The sequence below is a fragment of the Platichthys flesus genome, chromosome 24 (genome assembly GCF_949316205.1).
Source record: "Platichthys flesus chromosome 24, fPlaFle2.1, whole genome shotgun sequence".
NCBI lineage: Eukaryota > Metazoa > Chordata > Actinopteri > Pleuronectiformes > Pleuronectidae > Platichthys > Platichthys flesus.
In genome coordinates this window covers 4,486,662-4,510,439 of record NC_084968.1, presented here as the reverse complement: position 1 = coordinate 4,510,439, position 23,778 = coordinate 4,486,662, and the positions used below count along the sequence as shown (strand labels likewise).

The 23,778-nt window shown below is 40.7% G+C and overlaps 4 protein-coding genes across 4 annotated transcripts; 3 read left to right on the top strand and 1 right to left on the bottom strand.

Annotated features, from left to right (window-relative positions):
• The first annotated feature begins 598 nt into the window (after positions 1-598).
• LOC133950050 (uncharacterized) lies at positions 599-2,522 on the top strand. The gene is made up of 5 exons (XM_062384218.1): positions 599-665; positions 765-1,454; positions 1,907-2,015; positions 2,197-2,245; positions 2,341-2,522. Exons 1-5 carry the CDS (start codon positions 599-601, stop codon positions 2,458-2,460), a joined length of 1,035 nt encoding a protein of 344 aa, XP_062240202.1. The 3' UTR covers positions 2,461-2,522.
• Positions 2,523-6,087: 3,565 nt separating this feature from the next.
• Positions 6,088-8,300, top strand: LOC133950269 (uncharacterized). The gene is made up of 5 exons (XM_062384521.1): positions 6,088-6,145; positions 6,253-6,942; positions 7,612-7,725; positions 8,039-8,082; positions 8,181-8,300. The coding sequence occupies exons 1-5, from the start codon at positions 6,088-6,090 to the stop codon at positions 8,298-8,300; spliced, it is 1,026 nt and encodes a 341-aa protein (XP_062240505.1).
• A 4,876-nt stretch (positions 8,301-13,176) lies between these two features.
• LOC133950061 (uncharacterized) lies at positions 13,177-14,886 on the top strand. Its single transcript, XM_062384229.1, has 5 exons — positions 13,177-13,230; positions 13,339-14,028; positions 14,372-14,473; positions 14,548-14,582; positions 14,672-14,886. The coding sequence occupies exons 1-5, from the start codon at positions 13,227-13,229 to the stop codon at positions 14,789-14,791; spliced, it is 951 nt and encodes a 316-aa protein (XP_062240213.1). The 5' UTR covers positions 13,177-13,226; the 3' UTR covers positions 14,792-14,886.
• Positions 14,887-15,197: 311 nt separating this feature from the next.
• LOC133950268 (uncharacterized) lies at positions 15,198-20,163 on the bottom strand. The gene is made up of 5 exons (XM_062384520.1): positions 20,064-20,163; positions 18,222-18,587; positions 17,463-17,827; positions 16,371-16,446; positions 15,198-15,295 (listed from the first exon to the last, which is right to left on the bottom strand). Exons 1-5 carry the CDS (start codon positions 20,161-20,163, stop codon positions 15,198-15,200), a joined length of 1,005 nt encoding a protein of 334 aa, XP_062240504.1.
• Between the last annotated feature and the right edge of the window lie 3,615 nt (positions 20,164-23,778).

The window sequence follows — 23,778 nt, the reverse complement described above, 5'->3', positions numbered from 1 at the left end:
TACACTTCCATACATGCTGAATGTAAAACTTCTCTATGCAAAACAAATTAAAGATATTAAAACATTTTTAAATGATTTTTCGTTGTCAGTTGCCATATTTTCTACTCCCACGAAATATGGAATATGCTTCTTAAACTTAACCCTAAGTTGTTTAACATTTCCTACCTGACATCTGAGGATCTGTACTTAGCCTCCGTGTGGTCAAAAGACCGTCTGCTCTCTTTGATTGATCGCTTTCAAACAGGAAGTCTTTGCAGTGTCTTGACTACACCCCAGCAGACTACTTCAATTGAACAGCAATGAAATTAACAGAAGTTGACAGAAAACTAAATCACCAATGCTCTCATCAAGCAGTGTTCATGTTACTCTTATGTTAGAATTGTTACCTCGACTAAGGAGGTTATGTTTTCACCCCTGTCTTGGCTGGTTGGCTGCTTGTGAGAAGGACAGGACATGGGCCAAGAAACAACCCATTCAATTGAGGTGCAGATCTGGACGAAAGGGGCTGAACCAGGATGTTTCCATCATTTCTCTTCATTGCCTAAATTGTAAAGTCTTTACTCTGAAGAGGGGAGACGTGTCGGGCAACGATTTCAACATGATGAAATCTCCGAAGTTCGTTCTCTACCTGACATGTTTCTTCCTGGGGAAAATGGGTGAGTTGTGTTTTTTTTTAATATTCAGTCAGTCCTGATGATGATTATGATTTTATTTCTGTCACATAACATTAACTGTTATTTTGCTTTTCTCCTGTTTCTCTTCAGTTCAGATGCATCATTTTATCTTGTCTCATGAAGACAGTGGATTCATATCAGCTGATGTTGGAGACAACTTGACTTTGCAGTGTTCATATGAGGAGAGGGAAGATGGGATGTATTGGTACAAACAAACACCAGGACAGAAACCTCAAATTATCTCAGTGACGTACAGAGCCACCAAAAGTCTTTCATTATTGAATGAATTCAAGGACAATCGACGCTTCACTGTGGAAACTAATGATGTTGTGAGTCACCTTAATATCTCAGATCTGCAGCTTTCAGACTCAGCTACTTACTACTGTATAAAGAGTAATTTCTACGTGTTTGAGTTTACTGAGGGCCTCACTGTCAGTGTGAAAGGTTCAGGGTCTAACATCCAGGCTCTGGTGCATCAGTCTGAGAGCATCCAGCCAGGAGGCTCTGTGACTCTCAGCTGTACAGTTCACACTGGGACCTGTGATGGAGAACACAGTGTTTACTGGATCAAGAACTCTGAAGAACCTCAGCCAGGACTCATTTACACCCAGGGAGACAGGAACGATCAGTGTGAGAGAAAGCCAGACACACAGACACAAACCTGTGTCTACAACTTGTCAATGGAGAGACTGAACCGTTCTCAAGCTGGGACCTACTACTGTGCTGTCGCTGCATGTGGACACATAGTGTTTGGAGACGGGACCAAGCTGGAGTTTGATGGTGAGTCTCTACCAGAGTCTGTCTCAATTAATGAATAGTGACAGTTACGTAGAAAGAGACAGGACTTTGGTAAAATACCGTATAACAACAAAATGAAACAGTAACCCAGTTGGTCCTGTCTGAATGATTATATTATTATTGTAGGATTACATCATAATTACTATAATTATCATTGTATTGGTGTGATTATATTTAATAATACACAATTATTTTAGTAGTGGTCAGATTATTTGTAATGTTATTATAATTTTTAATAATATTTTTCTTTTCATAAAGAAAACTAACACAAACTCACACACACTGCTTTGTCATTCCGTTCTGTTAACTGTCCTGTATTCACTGTTCTTGTCCTCTTTGTTTTGTTCTGTCAATGTCTTGTCTCTTGTCTTGCAAAGTTAAATGAACATTTCAAAAAAGACGAGACACAATTAGTAGAACTTCTTCTGTTGCAGATGAAGTGAACTGGCTGGTGTATTTCCTGAGTGGAGCTTTGGGATTAACCATCAGCCTTTTGCTGGCTGTGTTACTGTACAAGATAAACAAGAGAAGAATGCTGGAGATGTTCAGGTAACCACTCACCTCTAGCTTGTTAAACGTGGATTAGGAGACGCAAACTACACAATTCAACACGTACAACACAAAACAAGTTAAGAAGTAAACCCAAGTTAAGAGGTAAAGGCACCTAACAGGACATATGTGAACACAAGAGTGACTTAGTCTTTGTCTTTGTCTTTGTTTCATAACCAGAGTCTCATACACAACCATCATCTCCCTCCACAGCAAATGCAGAGGTAAATACAATCTTATTAAGTATGAAATTTACATTTGACAATAAATACTTTTTTTTATCAGTAGCCATCTTGATGTACTTATATGTTGTTTCTAGGGCAACCAACATGCAGATGACCTCCATTACGCTGCAGTTAATGTGAACGTGGCCAGCAGATCAAGACGACAGAGGGACAACACAAACGCTGAATGTGTGTACTCAAGTGTTAAACTGTAGAATTGTGTTTTTTAGAGCGGTCTATGTTTGAGATGAGAGATTTCTCTGTCTGTCTTTAGAGGTGGAGCATGATTCTTGTCTGTTATGCTTTTTATCCTTTTTCTCAGTATAAATGTGGCTTTTTTTGTGATTAATGATAAAAAGCAACTCATGATGTAATTACAATTTCATGGTTCGACAATGTGTGTGGTTATGTGGAGGGGGGGTGGGGGGGGCAATGTTCGGAGAGCTGTTGTTGGTCTTTGATGGAATGCCACTTTGACGATGACATGTGAAAAACAATGATTAAACTTCATGTAATGAAAGTTTGTGGCCCAGTCTGGGTGTGTGTGCAGCGGGTGACGGCTGCGTCTTTGATCTGCTGTGTGTTCACATAGGGAGTGGGTCTACAGAGGAGCTGTACATGAGGTCATGACTTCTGTATTTCCTTGAATAAAAGAACGTTCATTCTCAACTAACTGCCAGGACTCTACGATATGAAGCTGTGCATCTACTGGTCCTACAACTATGATAATAAAAACCTGTTTTAAACAATTGAATGGATTCAGTGGACAGAAATGCTACAGTGCTCTTTACTTTGAAACAGGTACAGGAAGTGTTGCAAATATTTATATTTGTGACTTGTTCAACAGACAGTGAAAAAGCATGCAGTATGTGGAGGAAATAGAAGAGACCCCAAGCGCTGCTCATCTGGGCCGCGTGGCCACCCTGACCTGAGCAACGAAATGAAAAGACACAACGTTCTGTCGCATTTACTCCAAGAGAGGCGAGAGGAGGTTTAAAATGTGGACACAAACCACTGCAGAGTTGAGAACCCATTTAAAACTTGTCTGTCAATACTTACAATTTAGTTTCTTGCCCCCATTAATTAATTAATTATTGAGAAAAAAAAATCAAAATGAAGGGTATTACTCATGTAGCAGGGACCTAAATATGTTTACATCCTCACATTATTGGAACAAACCATGAGTCCAGAGGATGTTAATCATTAAATTTCGTGCGTTTTAAGCTTCGGTTTAGGTCAGGACAAAGGTTGGAGTTATAGACAAGTCCCTTTAACGTCCTCTGAAGTCATGGAGACATGTTGCAGAACACATCCAACACTTCAACATTGCATTTAACATTTTTGGTAGTAGTAGTAGTAGTTCTCTCTTTTTTGTTCGATCTTGATTCTATAGACAGGAGGGGAAGTATTCTGATTTGATAGACCATTGCATGGTTGGTCCAGATCTTCCCATGTCATTTAATTTTTGTCAGGACTCCACACTTTCTCATGTTAATTTAACACTTATTTATACTTTGGTTTCGTGAATAAGTTCTTGTTTAATCGTGACTTTGGCATGTCGTCTTCATTAATATGTTCCCAAAAGGGATGACATAGAAGCATACATCACTGACTCTCTTGCTGCTGGTCTTATTCGTCCCTCTTCTTCGTCGATGGGGGCGGTGTTCTTTTTTGTTGAGAAGAAACACAAGTCTCTCGGGCCATGATTGGCTACAGAGGCTTGAATGAAATAAGTGTGAAAAACAAATATCCCCTTTCACTCGTCGACTCTGCTTTTGGCCCCCTCATCAAGCTACCATCTTCTCTCAGTTGGACCTTCGCAATGCCAACCACCTGGTGAGAATAAAGGAGGGGGATGAGTGGAAGACTGCTTTTAATTCTCCACCGGGGACATTTTTAATACCTTTTAATGCCTTTTGGTTTAACTAATGCACTTGCTGTTTGTCAGTCCCTTATTAATGATGTTCTGCACAACATGCTGAACAGATTTGTGTTTGTTGACTAGATGACATTTTAATGTCCAGCATGTAAAATTTGTGTTACAAAGACTGTTAGAGAACAGACTCTATGCTAAAGCAGTAAAGTGTGAATATCATGTCTCCTCTGTAAAATCTGGGGGGTTTATAGTTGAGGGCTCCACTCAGCCATTTGATGCATGGTCTGACCACAAGAACTTGACTTACCTCCGTTCCACTCACAGGCTTAACTCACACCAGACTCGGTGGGCTCTGTTCCTGGGTCGGTTCCATTTCAGCCTCACCTAGTTGTCAGCCTCCAGGAACATCAAGCCAGACGCCCCTTCACATCAGTTTGCCCCTCCAGTTGAGGATTCGTCGGAGGAAACCATCCTGCCATCTTCCTGTGTGGTGGGAGGGGCTAGGTGGGAGATTGAGGGAATGGCTAGGAGGCCTTGCTGCTCGCCTACGTTGAGTCTTCTGTGCAATGATCTTTTTCCATGTGCTCAGCACTCCTGTCACCTTTGGGGTTCCACCAGCCGGCCTGCTCTCTGCCTCCACTGCCTGCACTTTGTTGCTATACCTTTTTTAGGAGCAATAAACACCTTTATTTATCTTCACCTGTATTTCAGTCTCTGCTTTGGGGTGCAAGGTAAATCAGGACATAGCAAATGTCCCGTCCTTTTTTTCCTCTTTCTTTCACTGCTTGTCTCTTTTTGCCTGAGCATTGTATTTACATATGTGCATATATTGTGTATAATTGAGTTTTTTAATGGGCATAATTTGCATTGTTAAGCTTTATTTTCAAATTCTTGAAATAAAAACTAAAACTGTCATATTTCCCTCATATTGATCATATCAACTTTTCCATATGCTGATTAAGTCGTGTCAGTTTTTCATGTGTAAGGTTTCTTAGTAGAACTGGGACCCAATAGCACAGCTGAAGACACAGTTCAGTTTTCAAAAAGAAGTTGTCTTTATTACCAGGCAGGGCTCGGTACACAGGGATTCAAAATCATCAGACAAAGGTGTCTGAAACGTGAGGCAAAAACCAGGTCAATCAATCCAGGCAAACGTGGTCGAGAAAACATGAGACGAGACAAGTCTTCGTTAGATCACTGGAACGCTGCATGAAACACGAGATCAACTGGCCTTGGACAAGGGGAAGACACAAACCTTATATACAGACAGACATCAGCTAAACTACAGACAGGTGAAACACATTAGGCAGGGGAAGCCAATATATGAGACACACAGGGGGGTAGGAGTGAAGCTGCCTATAGAGGAAACAGAGACAAGCTTGAGTATTAAAATAAAACAGGAGGTGACAGAGAACATGCAACAGGAAATGGTGTGTGTGTGTTTGTGTGTGTGTGTATGTGTAACCATGACTCAATATTGGCAGGATGCAGAAAAACGAGCAAATGGGCAAAGCAGGTATATGTGTGAATTACCAAAATAGAAGTAGACTTATTGTGTAAACATATGGAGCCAAATCCAGGCCAAAAGGTTTGATCATTTGAAAAACAATTTGAAACTGAAACTTCAAGTTGTGATCTTCAGTTTTGAAAATTACAACATTGCTGTCAAAAAAAGTTCTGGGTTAAATATAATTTTGATTGACTTTTAACTTGTAACCTTGTAACTGTGCTTTGATAGATACTATATGAATAATTAAATACAATTGTAGTAGTAGTAGAAGTAGTATGTACTCTAACTGCTTCAGATGTCTGTCACCCTGTGACTCTTTTTAAAGAACAAAGATTCAGATCAAAGGTAGCAGTGATCATGTGATCATGTTGCCCTGCTGGCCAATCAACACAAGTCTTTACTCTGAAGAGAGGAGAAAGTGTCAGGCTGTTTGTCATTCAACAGGACAATTTCAACATGAAGACATCTCCGAAGTTCGTTCTCTACCTGATATGTTTCTTCTTGGGGAAAATGGGTGAGTTGTGTGTTTTTTAAATATTCAGTCAGTCCTGATGATGATTACGATTTCATTTCTGTCACATAACATTAACAGTTATTTTGTTTTCTCCTTTTTCTCTTCAGTTCAGATGCATCATTTTATCTTGACTGATCAAGACAGTGGATTTATATCAGCTGATGTTGGAGACAACTTGACTTTGCAGTGTTTCCATGAGAGGAATGACAAAAGAATTTATTGGTACAAACAAACACCAGGACAGAAACCTCAAATTATTTCAATGACGTACAAATTCTCTAAAGATTTTCCGTTATTGAATGAATTCAAGGACAATCAACGCTTCACTGTGGAATCTAATGATGTTGTGAGTCGCCTAAATATCTCAGATCTGCAGCTTTCAGACTCAGCTACTTACTACTGTTCAAAGGGTAATACTATATATAAGTTTGAGTGTATGCAGAGTGTCACTGTTAGAGTGAAAGGTTCAGGGTCTAACATCCAGGCTCTGGTGCATCAAACTGAGAGCATCCAGCCAGGGGGCTCTGTGACTCTCAGCTGTACAGTTCGAACTGGGACATGTGATGGAGAACACAGTGTTTACTGGTTCAAGAACTCTGAAGAACCTCAGCCAGGACTCATTTACACCCACGGAGACAGGAACGAGCAATGTGAGAGGAAACCCGACAATCAGACACACTGTGTCTACAACTTGTCAATGGAGAGACTGAACCGTTCTCATGCTGGGACCTACTACTGTGCTGTCGCTGCATGTGGACACATTGTGTTTGGAGACGGGACCAAGCTGGAGTTTGATGGTGAGGCTCTTCCAGAGACTGTCTCAATTAATGAATAGTGACAGTTACAGAGAAAGATAGGGGACCAAACAATTGGGAAAATACCCTGGAACAACAAAATGAAACAGTAACCCAGTTGGTCCTGTCTGAATGTCCCCACTGACGGTGACCCAATATGGCTTCACCACTATTGGAAGCTGGAGGTGTGCACCACGACTTAATTTTTTTTTTTATTGATGATTATTATTGTAATCGTTACTAGTGATGATAGCGATGATCATAGTAATGACTTCAACTTAGTGTTATTATAAATAATATTATATTAAGTATTAGTACAACTTTTCTTCTTTATTTTTTCTCCAACATTATTTTATTATTACTATAATAATTATTTAATCGGTGAGATAATTTTTTATAATAAGATCATTTAAAAGTGGTCTGATTTGAATTATTATGAGATTATTATTATTTGTATTATAATTATTCATAATATTTGTTCTTTTCATATAGAAATCACACTCACACACTCGCGCACAAACACATTACTTTGTCATTCCGTTCTGTTAACTGTCCTGTATTCACTGTTCTTGTCCTCTTTGTTTCGTTTGTCAATGTCTTGTCTCTTGTCTTGCAAAGTTAAATGAACATTTCAAAAAAGAGACAGAATTAGTAGAACTTCTCCTGTTGCAGATGAAGTGAACTGGCTGGTGTATTTCCTGAGTGGAGCTTTGGGATTCACCACCTGCCTGTTGTTGGCTGTGTTACTGTACAAGATAAACAAGAGAAGATGCTGGAGATGTTCAGGTAACTACTCATCTCTAGCTTGTGTTCACTCAATTTGGCTTTTTAACTAAATAATAATAATAAGTTTAATTTCACAGTACCTTTCTAGATGAGGACGCTAAAGAAATTAAAATATATATCAAATAAATACATGAATCAAGAATTAAAGTTAAACCAAGTGTTAAAAATGGATTAGGAGAACGCAAACACCACAATTCAACACGTACAACACCAGATTAGTTAAGAAGTAAACTCAGGTTAAGAGGTAAAGGCACCTAAAAGGACATATGTGAACACAAGAGAGACTAAGTCTTTGTCTTTGTTTCATAACCAGAGTGTCGTACACAACCATCATCTCCCACCACAACATATGCAGAGGTAAATACAATCTTTTTAAGTATGAAATTTACATTTGACAATAAATACGTTTTTTTTTCATCAGAAGCAATCTTGATGTACTTATATGTTGTATCTAGGGCAACCAACATGCAGATGACCTCCATTACGCTGCAGTGAATGTGAACGTGGCCAGCAGATCAAGACGACAGAGGGACAACACAAATGATGAATGTGTGTACTCAAGTGTTAAACTCTAGAATTGTGTTTTTTAGAATGGTTTATGTTTGAGATGATGGATTTCTCAGTCTGTCTTTAGAGGAGGAGCATGATTCTTGTCTGTAATGCTTTTTTATTCTTTTCCTAACATAATGTGGCTTTTTTTTTGTGATTCATGATAAATAAAAACTTGTGATGTAATTATTTTTATGGTTACACAATGTGTGTGGAGGTGCAATGTTTGGACAGTTGCTGTTGGTCTTTGATGGAATGTCACTTTGACGATGACATGTGGAATACGATTATAAAACTTCGTGTAATGAAAGTTTGTGGCCCAGTCTGGGTGTGTGTGCAGCAGGTGACGGCTGCGTCTTTGATCTGCTGTGTGTTCACATAGGGAGTGTGTCTACTGTAGCCTGGATGCCAGACGAACTTAGCCCCGCCCACAACATTTGAGGTCGGAAAGTTTGGTCTGGAGTCGCTCCGTTGGGGAGAAATTATGCCCTAACGGAAACGGTTCGGACCAATCAGATTGTCTGGGCGGGCTTTATACGATGATGGACAGATGATCAACAGTAACATAATCAACCACGTCATCAAAGTGCACTTTGGTTGAATTCGTTTTCAACAAACATGCCTGCCGCTGGAGAGCTGAGATGTGTAGATGCTGCCATTGAGTCTGTTTTAGGAGACATCGACAGCGCATTAATTTTGAAAGAGGAAACAGAGGGATTACCGCGCTAATCCCTATCGCGCAAGCGCTTGGCTGTTCACACCGGACACTGAAGCGACGCTGAACCGCCGGGCAGCACTAATAATATCACCCGTTGATCCAGTAGATTAAAAGCATATACTTACTTGTTGCTCCAACATTAAGCAACAGCATCCCAACATGTGTCTTTCTTGGTGTTGTCTTTATACAACATGTTCCGAGGATCATACAACTCACTGTACTTCTCCACTTCAATTATTAATTTACTGTCATCCATGTTGAAGAACTTCGCTGTTTGCTCCGTTAAATGTCGGGTGTCGGGGGTAAATTACGTATTCTCCACTTAAGCCTATGTGGAGAATACGTAGCCCCCTCTCTCTCTCTTTTCATCTGTATCACTGCTTGTGTGGCTGTAGTGGATGGGCAGAGGGGGACATTTAATAATGTCATTGGTCAAATTAAAACTCCAGGACAACAGAAGGGGACTTCAAAGTATGGGATGCATATTTGATCATTTATATCATGTAAAATATGTCATCAATATCGTTTATAATATTTTTTTCAGTGTGTTTCCTGGCGCGATACGCTCACATCAAGCGGAAAAAATAGACTCTGCACCGAAAAACGATCGCTGCACAGCGCGAGGCAGCTTTGGCGCAGTGCGGCGCTTCAGCCTCCGGTTTGACACGCACAAAGTTTTAACATGGGAGTGGATGGGAGCCAGCTGTAATTTAAGGCTTGGCTCTGCGCTGAAGCGTCGCTTTGGCATCGCTTCAGTGTCCGGGGTGAACCCGGCGTTAGAAAATAACTCACAATGCATTGCTTAACATACGTCACATATTAAGTTGCTCTGATTGGTTGTAGGTCTATCCAATTGAGCGAAGAGGAATTTTTTTTTCTGATTCAGTTTGAAACACGCCCCATAATCACAGCCCAATGGAGCGGTCTCAGACTCACATTCTGACTAGAATTGTCAGTATGACAACGTCAGGCTAGGTCTACTGAGGAGCTGCTACGTGAGGTTATGACTTCTGTATTTACTTCAATAAAAGAAGGTTTGTTCTCAACTAACTGCCAGGACTCTACGATATGAAGCTGTGCATCTACTGGTCCTACAACAACAACAATAAAAACCTTGTTTAAACAATTGAATGGATTCAGTGGACAGAAACGCTACAGTGCTCTTTACTTTGAAACAGGTACAGGAAGTGTTGCAAGTAATTGTATTTGTGACATATTCAACAGACATTGAAACAGCACGCAGTATGTGGAGGAAATAGACAACCCCAAGCGCTGCTCATCTGGGCCAGTGGCCTCCCTGACCTGAGCAATAAAATGAAAAGACACAACGTTCTGTCGCATTTCCTCCAAGAGAGGCGAGAGGAGGTTTAACATTTGGACACAAACCCCTGAAGAGTTGAGACCCCATTTAAAACATGCCTGTCAATACTTACAATTTACTGTGTTGCATCCATTAATTAAGTATCGAGAGCAACTTTTCCAAATGGAGGGTATTACTTATGTAGCAGGGACCTAAATATGTTTACACCCTCACATTATGGAAACAAAACATGAGTCCAGATGATGTAAATCATTAAATTTTGTACGTTTTAAACTTCGGTGTAGGTCAGGGTAAAGGTTGGAGTTAAAGACAAGTCCCTTTAACGTCCTCTGAATGTCATGGAGACATGTACCAGAACACATCCAACACTTCAACATTACATTTTTCAGTTTTTAGTAGTATAAGTAGTACTCTCCTATAGTTTTTTCTATTTCATTTAGATATTGATTATATAGACAGGAGGGGAGGTTTCTGGATTTGACAGCCCTTTGCATTGTTGGTCCAGATCTTCCCATGTTTTCTGATTTTGTTGGGCCTCCACTCTCAAATTAATTTAACACTTGTTTATACTTTGGTTTTGTGTATAAATTATTGTTTAATCGTGACTCTGGTGTGTCGTCTTCTTTAATATGTTCCCAAAAGGGATGACATCGAAGCATACATCACTGACTCTCTTGCTGCTGGTCTTCTTCGTCCCTCTTCTTCATCGATGGGAGCGGGGTTCTTTTTTGTTGAGAAGAAAGACAAGTCTCTCAGCCCCTGATTGACTACAGAGGCTTGAATGAAATAATCCACTCATCGACTCTGCTTTTGGCCCCTTCATCAAGCTACCTCTCAGTTGGACCTTCGCAATGCCAACCACCTGGTGAGAATAAAGGAGGGGGATGAGTGGAAGACTGCTTTTAATACTCCACCGGGGACATTTTGAATACCTTGTAATGCCTTTTGGTTTAAAAAATGCACCTGCTGTTTGTCAGTCCCTGATTAATGATGTTCTGCACGACATGCTGAACAGATTTGTGTTTGTTGACTAGATGACATTTTAATGTCCAGCATGTAAAATAAGTGTTACAAAGACTGTTAGAGAACAGACTCTACGCTAAAGCAGTAAAGTGTGAATATCATGTCTCCTCTGTAATATCTTGGGGGTTTTAAAGTGGAGGACTCCACTCGGCCATTTGTAGTATGGTCTGACCATAAGAAGTTGACTTACCTCCGTTCCACTCACAGGCTCAACTCACGCCAGACTCGTGGGCTCAGTTCCTGGGTCGGTTCCATTTCAGCCTCACCTAGTGGCCAGGCTCCAGGAAAATCAAGCCAGACACCCCTTCACATCAGTTTGCCCCTCCAGTTGAGGATTCTTCGGAGGAAACCATCCTGCCATCTTCCAGTGTGGTGGGAGGAGCTAGGTGGGAGATTGAGGGAGTGGCCAGGAGGCCTTGCTGCTCGCCTATGTTAAGTTTTCTGTGTAATGAGCTTTTTCCATGTGCTCAGCAATCCTGTCACCTTTGAGATTCCACCAGCCAGCCTGCTCTCTTCCTCCACTGCCTGCACTTTGTTGCTACCTTTTTAGGAGCAATAAACACCTTTTTTTATCTTCACCTGTATTTCAGTCTCTGCTTTGGGGTGCAAGGTAAATCAGGACATAGCGAATGTCCCCTCCCTTGTTTCGTCTTTGTTTCACTGCTTGTCTCCTTTTTCCTGTGTATTATATTTACATATGTGCATACATTGTGTATAATTGAGTTTTTTTTTATGGGAATAATTTGCATTGTTAAGCTATATTTTCAAACGCTTGCAATAAAAACTAAAACTTTAATATTTCCCTCATATTGATCATATCAACTTTTCCATATGCTGATTAGGTCGTGTCAGGGTTTCATGTGTAAGGTTTCCTAGTAGAACTGGGACCCAATAGCACAGCTGAAGACAGAGTTCAGTTTTCAAAAAGAAGTGGTCTTTATTACCAAGCAGGGTTCGGTACACAGGGGGTCAAAATCATGAGACAAAGGTATCTGAAACGTGAGGCAAAAACCAGGTAAAACAATCCAGGCAAATGTGGTCGACAAAACGAGACAAGTGTTGGTGAGATCGCTGGAACACTGCGTGCAACACGAGATCAATTGGTCCTGGACAAGGGGAAGACACAGACCTTATATACAGACAGACATCAGCTAAACTACAGACAGGTGAAACACATTAGGCAGGGGAAGCCAATATATGAGACACACAGGGGGGTAGGAGTGAAGATGCCTATAGAGGAAACAGAGACAAGCTTGAGTATTAAAATAAAACAGGAGGTGACAGAGAACATGCAACAGGAAATGGTGTGTGTGTGTTTGTGTGTGTGTGTATGTGTATGTGTAACCATGACTCAATATTGGCAGGATGCAGAAAAACGAGCAAATGAGCAAAGCAGGTATATGTGTGAATTACCAAAATAGAAGTAGACTTATTGTGTAAACATATGGAGCCAAATCCGGGCCAAAAGGTTTGATCATTTGAAAAACAATTTGAAACTGAAACTTCAAGTTGTGATCTTCAGTTTTGAAAATTACAACATTCCTGTCAAAAAAAGTTCTGGGTTAAATATAATTTTGATTGACTTTTAACTTGTAACCTTGTAACTGTGCTTTGATAGATACTATATGAATAATTAAATACAATTGTAGTAGTAGTATGTACTCTAACTGCTTCAGATGTCTGTCACCCTGTGACTCTTTTTAAAGAACAAAGATTCAGATCAAAGGTAGCAGTGATCATGTGATCATGTTGCCCTGCTGGCCAATCAACACAAGTCTTTACTCTGAAGAGAGGAGAAAGTGTCGGCTGTTTGTCATTCAACACGACAATTTCAACATGAAGACATCTCCGAAGTTCGTTCTCTACCTGAAATGTTTCTTCTTGGGGAAAATGGGTGAGTTGTGTGATTTTTAAATATTCAGTCAGTCCTGATGCTGATTACGATTTCATTTCTGTCACATAACATTAACAGTTATTTTGCTTTTCTCCTTTTTCTCTTCAGTTCAGATGCATCATTTTATCTTGACTGATCAAGACAGTGGATTTATATCAGCTGATGTTGGAGACAACTTGACTTTGCAGTGTTTCTATGAGAGGAATGACAAAAGAATTTATTGGTACAAACAAACACCAGGACAGAAACCTCAAATTATCTCAATGACGTACAAATTCTCTGAAGATTTTCTTTTATTGAATGAATTCAAGGACAATCAACGCTTCACTGTGGAATCTAATGATGTTGTGAGTTGCCTAAATATCTCAGATCTGCAGCTTTCAGACTCAGCTACTTACTACTGTTCAAAGGGTAATACAATATATAAGTTTGAGTGTATGCATAGTGTCACTGTTAGAGTGAAAGGTTCAGGGTCTAACATCCAGGCTCTGGTGCATCAAACTGAGAGCATCCAGCCAGGAGGCTCTGTGACTCTCAGCTGTACAGTTCGAACTGGGACATGTGATGGAGAACACAGTGTTTACTGGTTCAAGAACTCTGAAGAACCTCAGCCAGGACTCATTTACACCCAGAGAGACAGGAACGATCAATGTGAGAGGAAACCCGACAATCAGACACACTGTGTCTACAACTTGTCAATGGAGAGACTGAACCGTTCTCATGCTGGGACCTACTACTGTGCTGTCGCTGCATGTGGACACATTGTGTTTGGAGACGGGACCAAGCTGGAGTTTGATGGTGAGGCTCTTCCAGAGACTGTCTCAATTAATGAATAGTGACAGTTACAGAGAAAGATAGGGGACCAAACAATTGGGAAAATACCCTGGAACAACAAAATGAAACAGTAACCCAGTTGGTCCTGTCTGAATGTCCCCACTGACGGTGACCCAATATGGCTTCACCACTATTGGAAGCTGGAGGTGTGCACCACGACTTAATTTTTTTTTTTATTGATGATTATTATTGTAATCTTTACTCGTGATGATAGCGATGATCATAGTAATGACTTCAACTTAGTGTTATTATAAATAATCCTTAGGTTAAAAGTGTGTGACGTCTCCTGTCCTCTGGCTCTCTGCAGATGAGGTGGACTGGCTGGTGGTTTTCTTGAGTGCGACTTCAGCAATCACCACCTTGCTGAGTGTTCTACTGGCTTTCTCAATATGCATGATGAGGGTTACAGGTAAATGCTACTATCTGTTCCTCATGATCCCAGTGATCATTATATGACATTAAAAAGTCTTTCTGTCTTTTCAGATCCCCATGCTCCATCCTCGAAAATAAATGCCAAGGTAGAGATGAGCTGCTGTGTTACTGTTCAAACACTTATGTACATTGTCTGTCATGGCCAACAACATGACTGACTGTTTCTCATGTACAGGATGAGCAGAATGAAGACGACCCCTGCTTCATTGCTCACAGGGAGATACAGATGAACAGATCCAGAGGACAGAGGGATGATACCTGGAGTGAATGTGTGTACTTGAGTGTGAGGCAGTAGAGCTGGACACCTTCTGTATATGTATCCGTGTTTAATCACCACATTATGTCTTTACTGACATCAGAACAGTCCTGTAAATTAGATTTTTACCTCCGTGTGAAACATGTAAACTTCAGTTTGTTATCATCTAAATAAAACAAGTTAAATTTGTAGTTGTGTGTGCATGACTAATTTCTACTGTGTCTGTGCATTCAAAGTAGTGCAGGTAACAGTGGACGACGTGCATCCTGCTGAAGCGTGAGCTTTCTCATGAAGCCGAGCTTTCATTATTCACAGACCACAGCTATCTGCTGGAAACATGGTGACCACATGTCACATACAAGCAGTTTTTTTAAATTTACTTGTGGCCAGAAGTGTTAACACAACCTAGTGTACCTACCAATAATGTTATCTGTAATGAGGCGGGTCATTTGATGCTATCTTCACCTTTCTGGAATGAGGACGTTGGGGGCCACAGGGATCCCAGAGATGCATATCTCAAAACCTCAATATAGGTGTGCAGTGCTTAAGCAACCACGAAAGTACAAAAACAGATCATGCTCAAAAGTCCCCTCTGATCTATAACTTCCTCGAACCGAAAACATAAACGGACGGTGCAGCCTTTAAACAGGCCACTTCTCAGTGTTTTCTTTTGCTCTGACTCTCTGTGGTGGGTAAGGTGAGAGCACTGTGACTGAGAGCAGGTTTCCGCTGGTGGAGAATGAAGTCCTGTCACTCTAATACAGGAAGACTGGAGTGTTAAACAAAGAGAGGTCATCTTTACAAGAGGCAGCTTGCATGCTGTGTGCAAGGAAGTGAAACAAAAAAGCCCTAACAGAGCAAACTTAAAGATTTTGCCGTGAAATGTAATAAACTGAGGTGGAAAGTACAAATAGTTTGTGTTTCAATACATTTTAACGGAAATATATGAATATTTGTTCTCCTTTTTTTTTAAGTACAGTGTTTATTTAGGTTGCTGAAATGCTTTATACTGAGCTGAATTACAGAGCTTTTATTTTGAAAAATTGTTTTGAAGCTTGTAATATGGCCGAAATATACATTCTGAAAAAATAACCAGTAAAGTAAATAATTCAAACTTATGAATAAATCACACAGGTGACAGTAATACAGCAAATTCACATTATTATTCACACTGACTGTAAAATTGGTACAAAAAACACAATCTGCATCATCACGGATGCACAGCAGCTTCATTGCATCACAAGCGAACAGCTCACTCCAAACACGCATGTTTAGGACGGGTACTGCACTCGTGTACGATATGTGCACATGAAAGGCTAAAGAGAATTCTACGTAGGTGGATAATTCAACTTTCTGTCACAAGGTGTAAGAGGCAACAACAGAAAAGTTCTCAGACCCTCTCGTTTGTTTGTGTCTCTGCGGTTTGAAACAGGATGTCCCCAGATCAGTAGCTTGAGGTTGGTTTGTTCACTGCACCGTGAGGGAGGGTTAACAATCTGTAATCCATTTAAAGGCAAATTCCATCAACTTTACAAATCTAATCAAACCTCAGTTTTTCTGCTTCGTGTGCATGCAGAATGTCTTCTCCACCCTGATGATGTCACCTGGGTTCTCTCACTTTTGGTTTCTCCAGTGGGGTGTGAAGAAGTGATCAGCTCACATTGGTCGCTGTGAAGCAGCGTGGCGTCACATGGCTGAAACAGAGAACAGGGACGACCACCTGAGGAGCCTCATGCATGATGAAGCTTGAAGCTTCTACTTGTGATGTGACTTCATGTGGGGAAGAAATATGTTTATAAAGTCTGAATTAAACCTTTTGTTTTCTCTTCTCAAGGAGATGTTGTCTTCACCCAATAAGTTGTAGTCACAGATGGAAATAAATAAATGAAAAATGTCTTAAACTTCTGTGTTTTTTATTCTTGCTGAACCACTTTGACATATTGTAATAAATCAGAGCATTTTACATTTAAATGTTATACTTGTGAAATGTTGTCATAGTAATGCAAACCTCAACTTTATTAAATGCGCCACAGCAATTGCACAGACTTATTGAAGAGCCATGAATTATTGGATTTGATAGATAGACCATCACCCATGTCCCATCCCTGATCGATGTATCAGGTGATTTTATTTGCTCAGTAGATCAACATCAGGAGTTGCAATAAATGATAACCCCTGTTGTTGTTTTTTGTTGCTTTTTCTTTGCTATATATATACATTTCTATATTTTTATATTTGTCTATACATCTACTGGTGAAGTCGCATGTTGCAGATGGATACCCCTCACCTCACCCTCCCCTTCCAACCATGAAAGAGAACCTGTTGTAGCTTCAGTTGTTAGAAAAACTCCAACAGTGTTTAGTTTGTCCAGTCTGGGCTACAGTAAAAACATGGCGGCCTCTGTAGAGAGGACCCACTCCTGATAGTATTTAAAGTATTTGAATATAAAAGGACCAATTCTAGGGAAAAGGAAAGAGCAATTTGTACAATTTAGATGAAACACACAAGTGAAAACATCAGTAGGATTATTTTATATTCCATTTCTGCCAATAGATCCCTTTCCCCAAAATCTTACACACTGAACCTTAAGTTGAAATAATCTGTTGAAGTCAGAGCTTTAAGGAAGAACTGAGCAGTTTGTGAAGTAAACCAAGAGACAAACAGTGAGACAGAGAAAGAGAATCCCAGTTCTAATGATGGAGAGCCAAACCAAGGTTCTCATCTGTGCCGTTTGGTCGTCTGGGATCAGCAGCTCACTTCCTCTGCCGAACAGTATCTCGCCACAGGAGGCCACAGCGCAGTAGTAGGTCCCGGCATCAGAGGCCCTGAGGTTGGTCTGCTGCAGGTGGTATGAACAGCTGTGTGAGGGAGACCCTGGTACAGAGATGCGTTCACACTGATCACTGTGTGTGTGAAGGATGCCATGGCGAGACCCGTGTCTGAACCAGTAAACGTTGTGTTCTCCATCACAGGTCCCAGTGAGAACTGTACAGTTGAGAGTCACAGAGCCTCCTAGGGGAACGGTCTCAGATGCAGGCCCCTGGACAATGTCCTGGTGTTCCTGGAGTCTGGCTCCTAAATTACAAGTATTTGTGAAAATTGACTATTTTATAGTAGTAAAGTAATTTTTCTGTGAGAATTTGTTAAGAATGAATGCTGACAATAAACCCTATGAACAGTATATACAAATCATATTTTTTGAATTGTCTAAAACCTTTTCAACAATCTTCAATTTTGACCGACTTGTTGCACCAAAAAATCAGAGTGAAGAGAACATTTCTGAGAGCAGGTGATTCATGTGTGCACAGAATCACTGCTCTCAAACTGTACGACCACGCTCTAGAATAATGATTGGAAAACAAATACGATTGGAACACTAGCAATAAAGATGATAATTCCAGCGATAAATCAATAATACAATTTTCTAACGACAAATGACATGCGAAGGAAAGTAAAAGCCCCCACCAACCTCTGACACTTAAAAAGACCCCCTCTCCAAATTCGAACATGTTGGAGTGCGAGCCTCCGCAGAAGTACGAAGCCGAATCTGAGGGTTGGACGTGAGAGATGTGTAAATGATTTTTCCCTTCCTCCCTCCGCACAGAGAAACGAGGATTCTCCTCCAACCAGTGGAAGACTTTAGACGGCTCATCATGTTTGTAAACACTAGACAGGAGCTCCGGCCTGAATCCTAAGGTCTGCCTGTACCAGGAGAAGTGCATCAACACCTGACTGTCGTAGGAGCAGCGTAGAGTCACGTTGTCCCCAAGGCTGGCCGATACAACACCAGTGTCCTGCTCGACTGCAGCCGACTGGATCACGGCTGACAGGTGAACTGGGTGAAGAAAAGATCAAACGTTACAGGAGCAGTAGACGGCATTCAGTTTTCAGCCTCACTCAGGACCACAGACTCAATTGATCTTGTATCCAGACACTTACATACAACACAGACCAAGGCAGGCAGGTGCATCGTCTCAAGGGTGTTGGGAAATGAACATTTTGTGCAAAAAGAGCAGACACCAGCGTAAAAATGAGGCTGCAGCTGATTGGCTGTTAAGAGGGTCAGTCTGCGTGACACATTAAACATCCGTCAGGACCACGGCAGGAAGTGAATCATTCCACTCCACCAAGTTGTGATTTACTTTCATTTGCTCCTTTTCAATTTAATAAATGTGAAATATCTTCAGTTGATGACAGGACAAAGGTCAAAGGTCATGTATAGAATTGTTTGTATAGTGTTTATATATAAATAGTGATATCATCAAGAACTCTTAAGTTGATATTGTTGTCATTTGAGGCATCTCTGCTCCCTGGACTAAAACTTAAATATGGGGGGGGAAATGATGATCATATGGCAGGAATGTTGTCATCACGATGTCACTATGAAGCCAGACAATGACGTCATATGTTGAGTTTTTAACTTTTGCAACCAGTAACAGCTGAGTCACTGTTACTTTTTTTTCATTACGGACTATTTGACTGACTCTCATAATATAACTTCTGATATAACAACTTTATTTTCATAAAGTTAAGACTTTTTCTCTCATAAAACCTCACCTTTACTCTGTTGATAATACAATTATATTTTCATCAACCAATTTCAAAGTTACTCTTAAAATGACACATCACTATGAAAACTGTTTGGCAAATGGAGACCTTCTTGAAAAAACGGTGCAGGCATGAGGAAATAGAAGTGTCACTTTTAAAAAGTGGATAATATACACTGCTCAAAAAAATTAAAGCAACACTTTGAAAATACATCAGATCTCATTGTGAAAAAAAAGTATGTTGGATATTTATACTGATATGGACAGTTTAATGTCTTAGGAAAAAAAGGATGCCACATCTTTGATGGAAATCAAAGTTTTCAGCCTACAGAGGGCTACATTTTATAGACACCCCGAAAATCATAGTGAAAAAGTGATGTGGCAGGCTTGTCCATTTTGCCAAAATTAAATTTCTGCAACTCAAAATGCTTCTCAGTATCTTGTGTGGCCCCCACGTGCTTGTATGCATGCTTGACAAAGTCGCAGCATCATCCCAATGAGACAATGGATGGTGTTTTGTGGGATGTCCTCCCAGATCTGTCTAAGGGCATCAGTGAGCTCCTGTAAAGTCTGAGGAGCAACCTGGCGGCGTCTGATGGACCAAAACATAATGTCCCAGAGGTGTTCTATCGGGTTTAGGTCAGGCGATCGTGAGGGCCATTCAATTGCATAAATTTCTTCATCCTCCAGGTACTGCCTGCATACCCTTGCCACATGAGGACGGGCATTATCGTGCATCAGGAGGAACCCAGGACCTACTGCACCAGCGTAGGGTCTGACCATGGGTTCAAGGATTTCATCCCGATACCTAATGGCAGTAAGACTGCCGTTCTCTAGCCTGTAGAGGTCTGTGCGTCCCTCCATGGATATGCCTCCCCAGACCATCACTGACCCACCACCAAACCGGTCATGCTGAACGATGTTGCAGGCAGCATAGCGTTCTCCTTGGCTTCTCCAGACCCTTTCACGTCTATAACAGGTGCTCAGGGTGAACCTGCTCTCATCTGTGAAAAGCACAGGGCGCCAGTGGCGGACATGCCAATTCTGGTGTTCTATAGCAAATGCCAATCGAGCTCCACGGTGCTGGGCAGTGAGCACTGATTAACAACCCCCTCTGCTATTTAACTGACCAGATAATTATCAAAAAAGTGCAATTGAATTCATGCCATACCCTGATAAAAAAGTGTTCCTTTAATTTTTTTGAGCAGTGTATAATAAGATCCTGTGCAACATGCATCAAATACATGATGACAGTCCTGTGTATTGTCAGCCTGTTCCCCGCCTCTTTACACTGAGACCACTTGTCTTTGAAACACAGTTCAGTCACGAACATTACAGCAGTGCTGTCGCACCATGCGCACGACAATGAACTTCACCCTCCTGTCAGCTATACTCTATATCCTCGGTAAGTACATCTATTTTTTCTCAATAAAATTTATTTCTCCTTCATCCACTTTGTTATTAGGCCTCTTTTACTTCTGCAGTATCTGTAGGACCTAGTGTTTAGACAAAACAGTGAATAGCCTAAGACAAATAGAGAAACACTCCACAAATTGACTAATGCTCTGTAGCAAATTGACTCATGCTATGTAGCCATCTTGACTTTTAAGGTGTATAATACTGCTTTCTCCCCCAATGCATCAGGTAAAGAGACAATTAATACTTCTGACATCATCTGTCTCCAGAAAAACTTAAAACAAATGGAAAAATGTCAGAATCTTGTTTGTTTCAGGTTGGATCTCTGTCTCACGATGCGAATTTCACGTCGTGGAGGTCCAGACCGGTGAAGAGGTCACGCTGCTGTGTACCAACCTCACCAGTTCCCCCTCTTACATATCATGGTTCAGACTGGAAAACGGATCCAACACCAGCCACATCTCCTCCATCTTCTCCCTTGATACAGGTGCATCGTACTTCGATGGGTTTGAAGAAGAAAAGTTCAGCATGAAGTCCAATGTCAGTAACGTCTTTCTCCAAATCAAACAAGTGGATTTATCTGACTCTGGACTCTATATATGTGGCTATAACGTGGGCACCGACTCCAGAAAATCCCCAGCTGTTTACAGTGCTACGTATTTAAAGGTTAAAGGTAAGATCCCTGCACAGTTTTGTCTGTATTTTGTTTTAGGGGAAATAGATTTTATGCAGTCTTGAAATAAGAGCTGCTCTGAACTAACTACACGACAGTTCCCGCAAAAATAAGCCAAAGCCGCTTGTTCGCCACCTAGTGGCTGGCTGCCCTATAAGTCTTAAAACTTTGACTCCTCCATGTTAGTGGTTTGGACATGGAGCAAACTAAAAAAATTAAATACACATGAAATTATATTTTCTGTTTGTTTCATTCGACGTTAGTAGTTGATAAGAAAAAGTATTACATGTTTAGATCTTAAGGAATGTGGTCTCTGCTGAAAGCTTTGTGATTACTCCTTAGGTTAAAAGTGTGTGACGTCTCCTGTCTTCTTGCTCTATGCAGGTGAGGTGGACTGGCTGGTAGTTTTCTTGAGTGCGATCTCAGCAATCACCACCCTGCTGAGTGTTCTACTGGCTTTCTCAATATGCATGATGATGGTTACAGGTAAATGCTACTATCTGTTCCTCATGATCCCCGTGATCATTATATGACATTAAAAGTCATTCTGTCTTTTCAGATCCCCATGCTCCATCCTCCAAAATAAATGCAAAGGTAAAGATGAGCTGTTGTGTTACTGTTCAAACACTTGTGCACATTGTCTGTCATGGCCAACAACATGACTGACTGTTTCTCATGTACAGGATGAGCAGAATGAAGAAGACCCCTGCCACATTGCTCACAGGGAGATACAGATGAAGAGATCCAGGGGACAGAGGGATGATACCTGGAGTGAATGTGTGTACTTGAGTGTGAGGCAGTAGAGCTGGACACCTTCTGTATTTGTCTCTGTGTTTAATCACCACATTATGTCTTTACTGACATCAGACCAGTCCTGTAAATTAGATTTTTACCTCCGTGTGAAACATGTGAAGCTTCAGCTTATTATCATCTAAATAAAACAAGTTTAATATGTATTTGTGTGTGCATGTTTCATTTCTACTGTGTCTCTGCATTCAAAGTAGTGCAGTTAACAGTGGACGACGTGCATTCCGCTGAAGCGTGAGCTTTCTCATGAAGCCGAGCTTTCATTATTCACAGACCACAGCTATCTGTTGGAAACATGGTGACCACATGCCACATACAAGCAGTTTTTTTTAATTTACTTTGGCCAGAAGTGTTAACACAACCTCACATTGCTTTAGTAAGGTTTGTGTGAGTAATTATCATTCTGTTTACAAACCTAAAATGTACATTTTCTTACAGGCTTGTACACATTATGACATTAGACTGTAATGACCATTCAAACATCCTATTACTGTTTAAAAAAAAAAATCAGAGACCAATATCCTAATTCGTTTCTATGTTAGTTTTGTAACCAGGGTTTCGGAGATACAGACGCCCTCCATTATGTTGCTTTGGATATCAACCTCCCCAACAAGTCAAGACTATAGAGTGACAACAGAAAGCTGAATGTGTTTCCTCAGCATAAAGCAGTGAAAGTCTGCAGTGCAGGAAACCAGAAATGATGTTGCAACTACGAGCTTTTAATACGAATACTGTCGTGTCCATAGTAAACCTGCCTGTTTGGAATGGACTCCTTTCTTGTCCTGTGTTAACGCTAAGATTCTGCTTCAGATGTATTCCTTGTAATAGTAAGTCTACCTCAAACACTTCTTCAATGTAATGTCACTTATTCATCCTACCTGGTTTATCTCCACAAAGATGTTATACTTTCATTCTGTTGGGCCTTGGTTCCAGTTCTTCAAAGTGTGACTCTATTTGTTCTCTAAAACATATTGTAATGGCAGCATCATACATTCAGATATTAATATACTTAATTTTAATGGAGCACAGGTTCAGCAGAGCAAGAAGACAAACAGACGGTGACAGGAGTGAATGCGCGTACACCAGTGAAAAGCAACAGACCTGAACATCTTACACATCCATACATGCTGATGCATAGCGTCTCTATGCAAAACGAAATAAAGAAATTATGATTTGATGTTGTCAGTTGACATACTTTCCACTCCAATTAAATATAGAGTATACTTCTTGACCATAACCCCAAGTTGTTAGAAATTTCATGGAACTGACATGTGAGGATCTGTATTTAGCCTCCGTGTGGTCAAAAGAACGTCTGCATGAAATCAATTTAAGTTGACAGAAGAGAATCACCAATGCTCTCATCAAGCAGTGTTGCTGTTAATCTTATGTTAGAATTGTTACCTCCACTAAGGAGGTTATGTTTTCACCCCCGTCTTGGCTGGTTGGCTGTTTGGGAGGAGGACAGGACATGGGTCCAAAGTTCAATGTTCAAAGTTTAGTTTATTGTCACATGCACCAATGACAGCGTCATCGGCGCAGTGAAATTCTTGTGACATGGCAGGCAACATCTACGCAGTAGACTA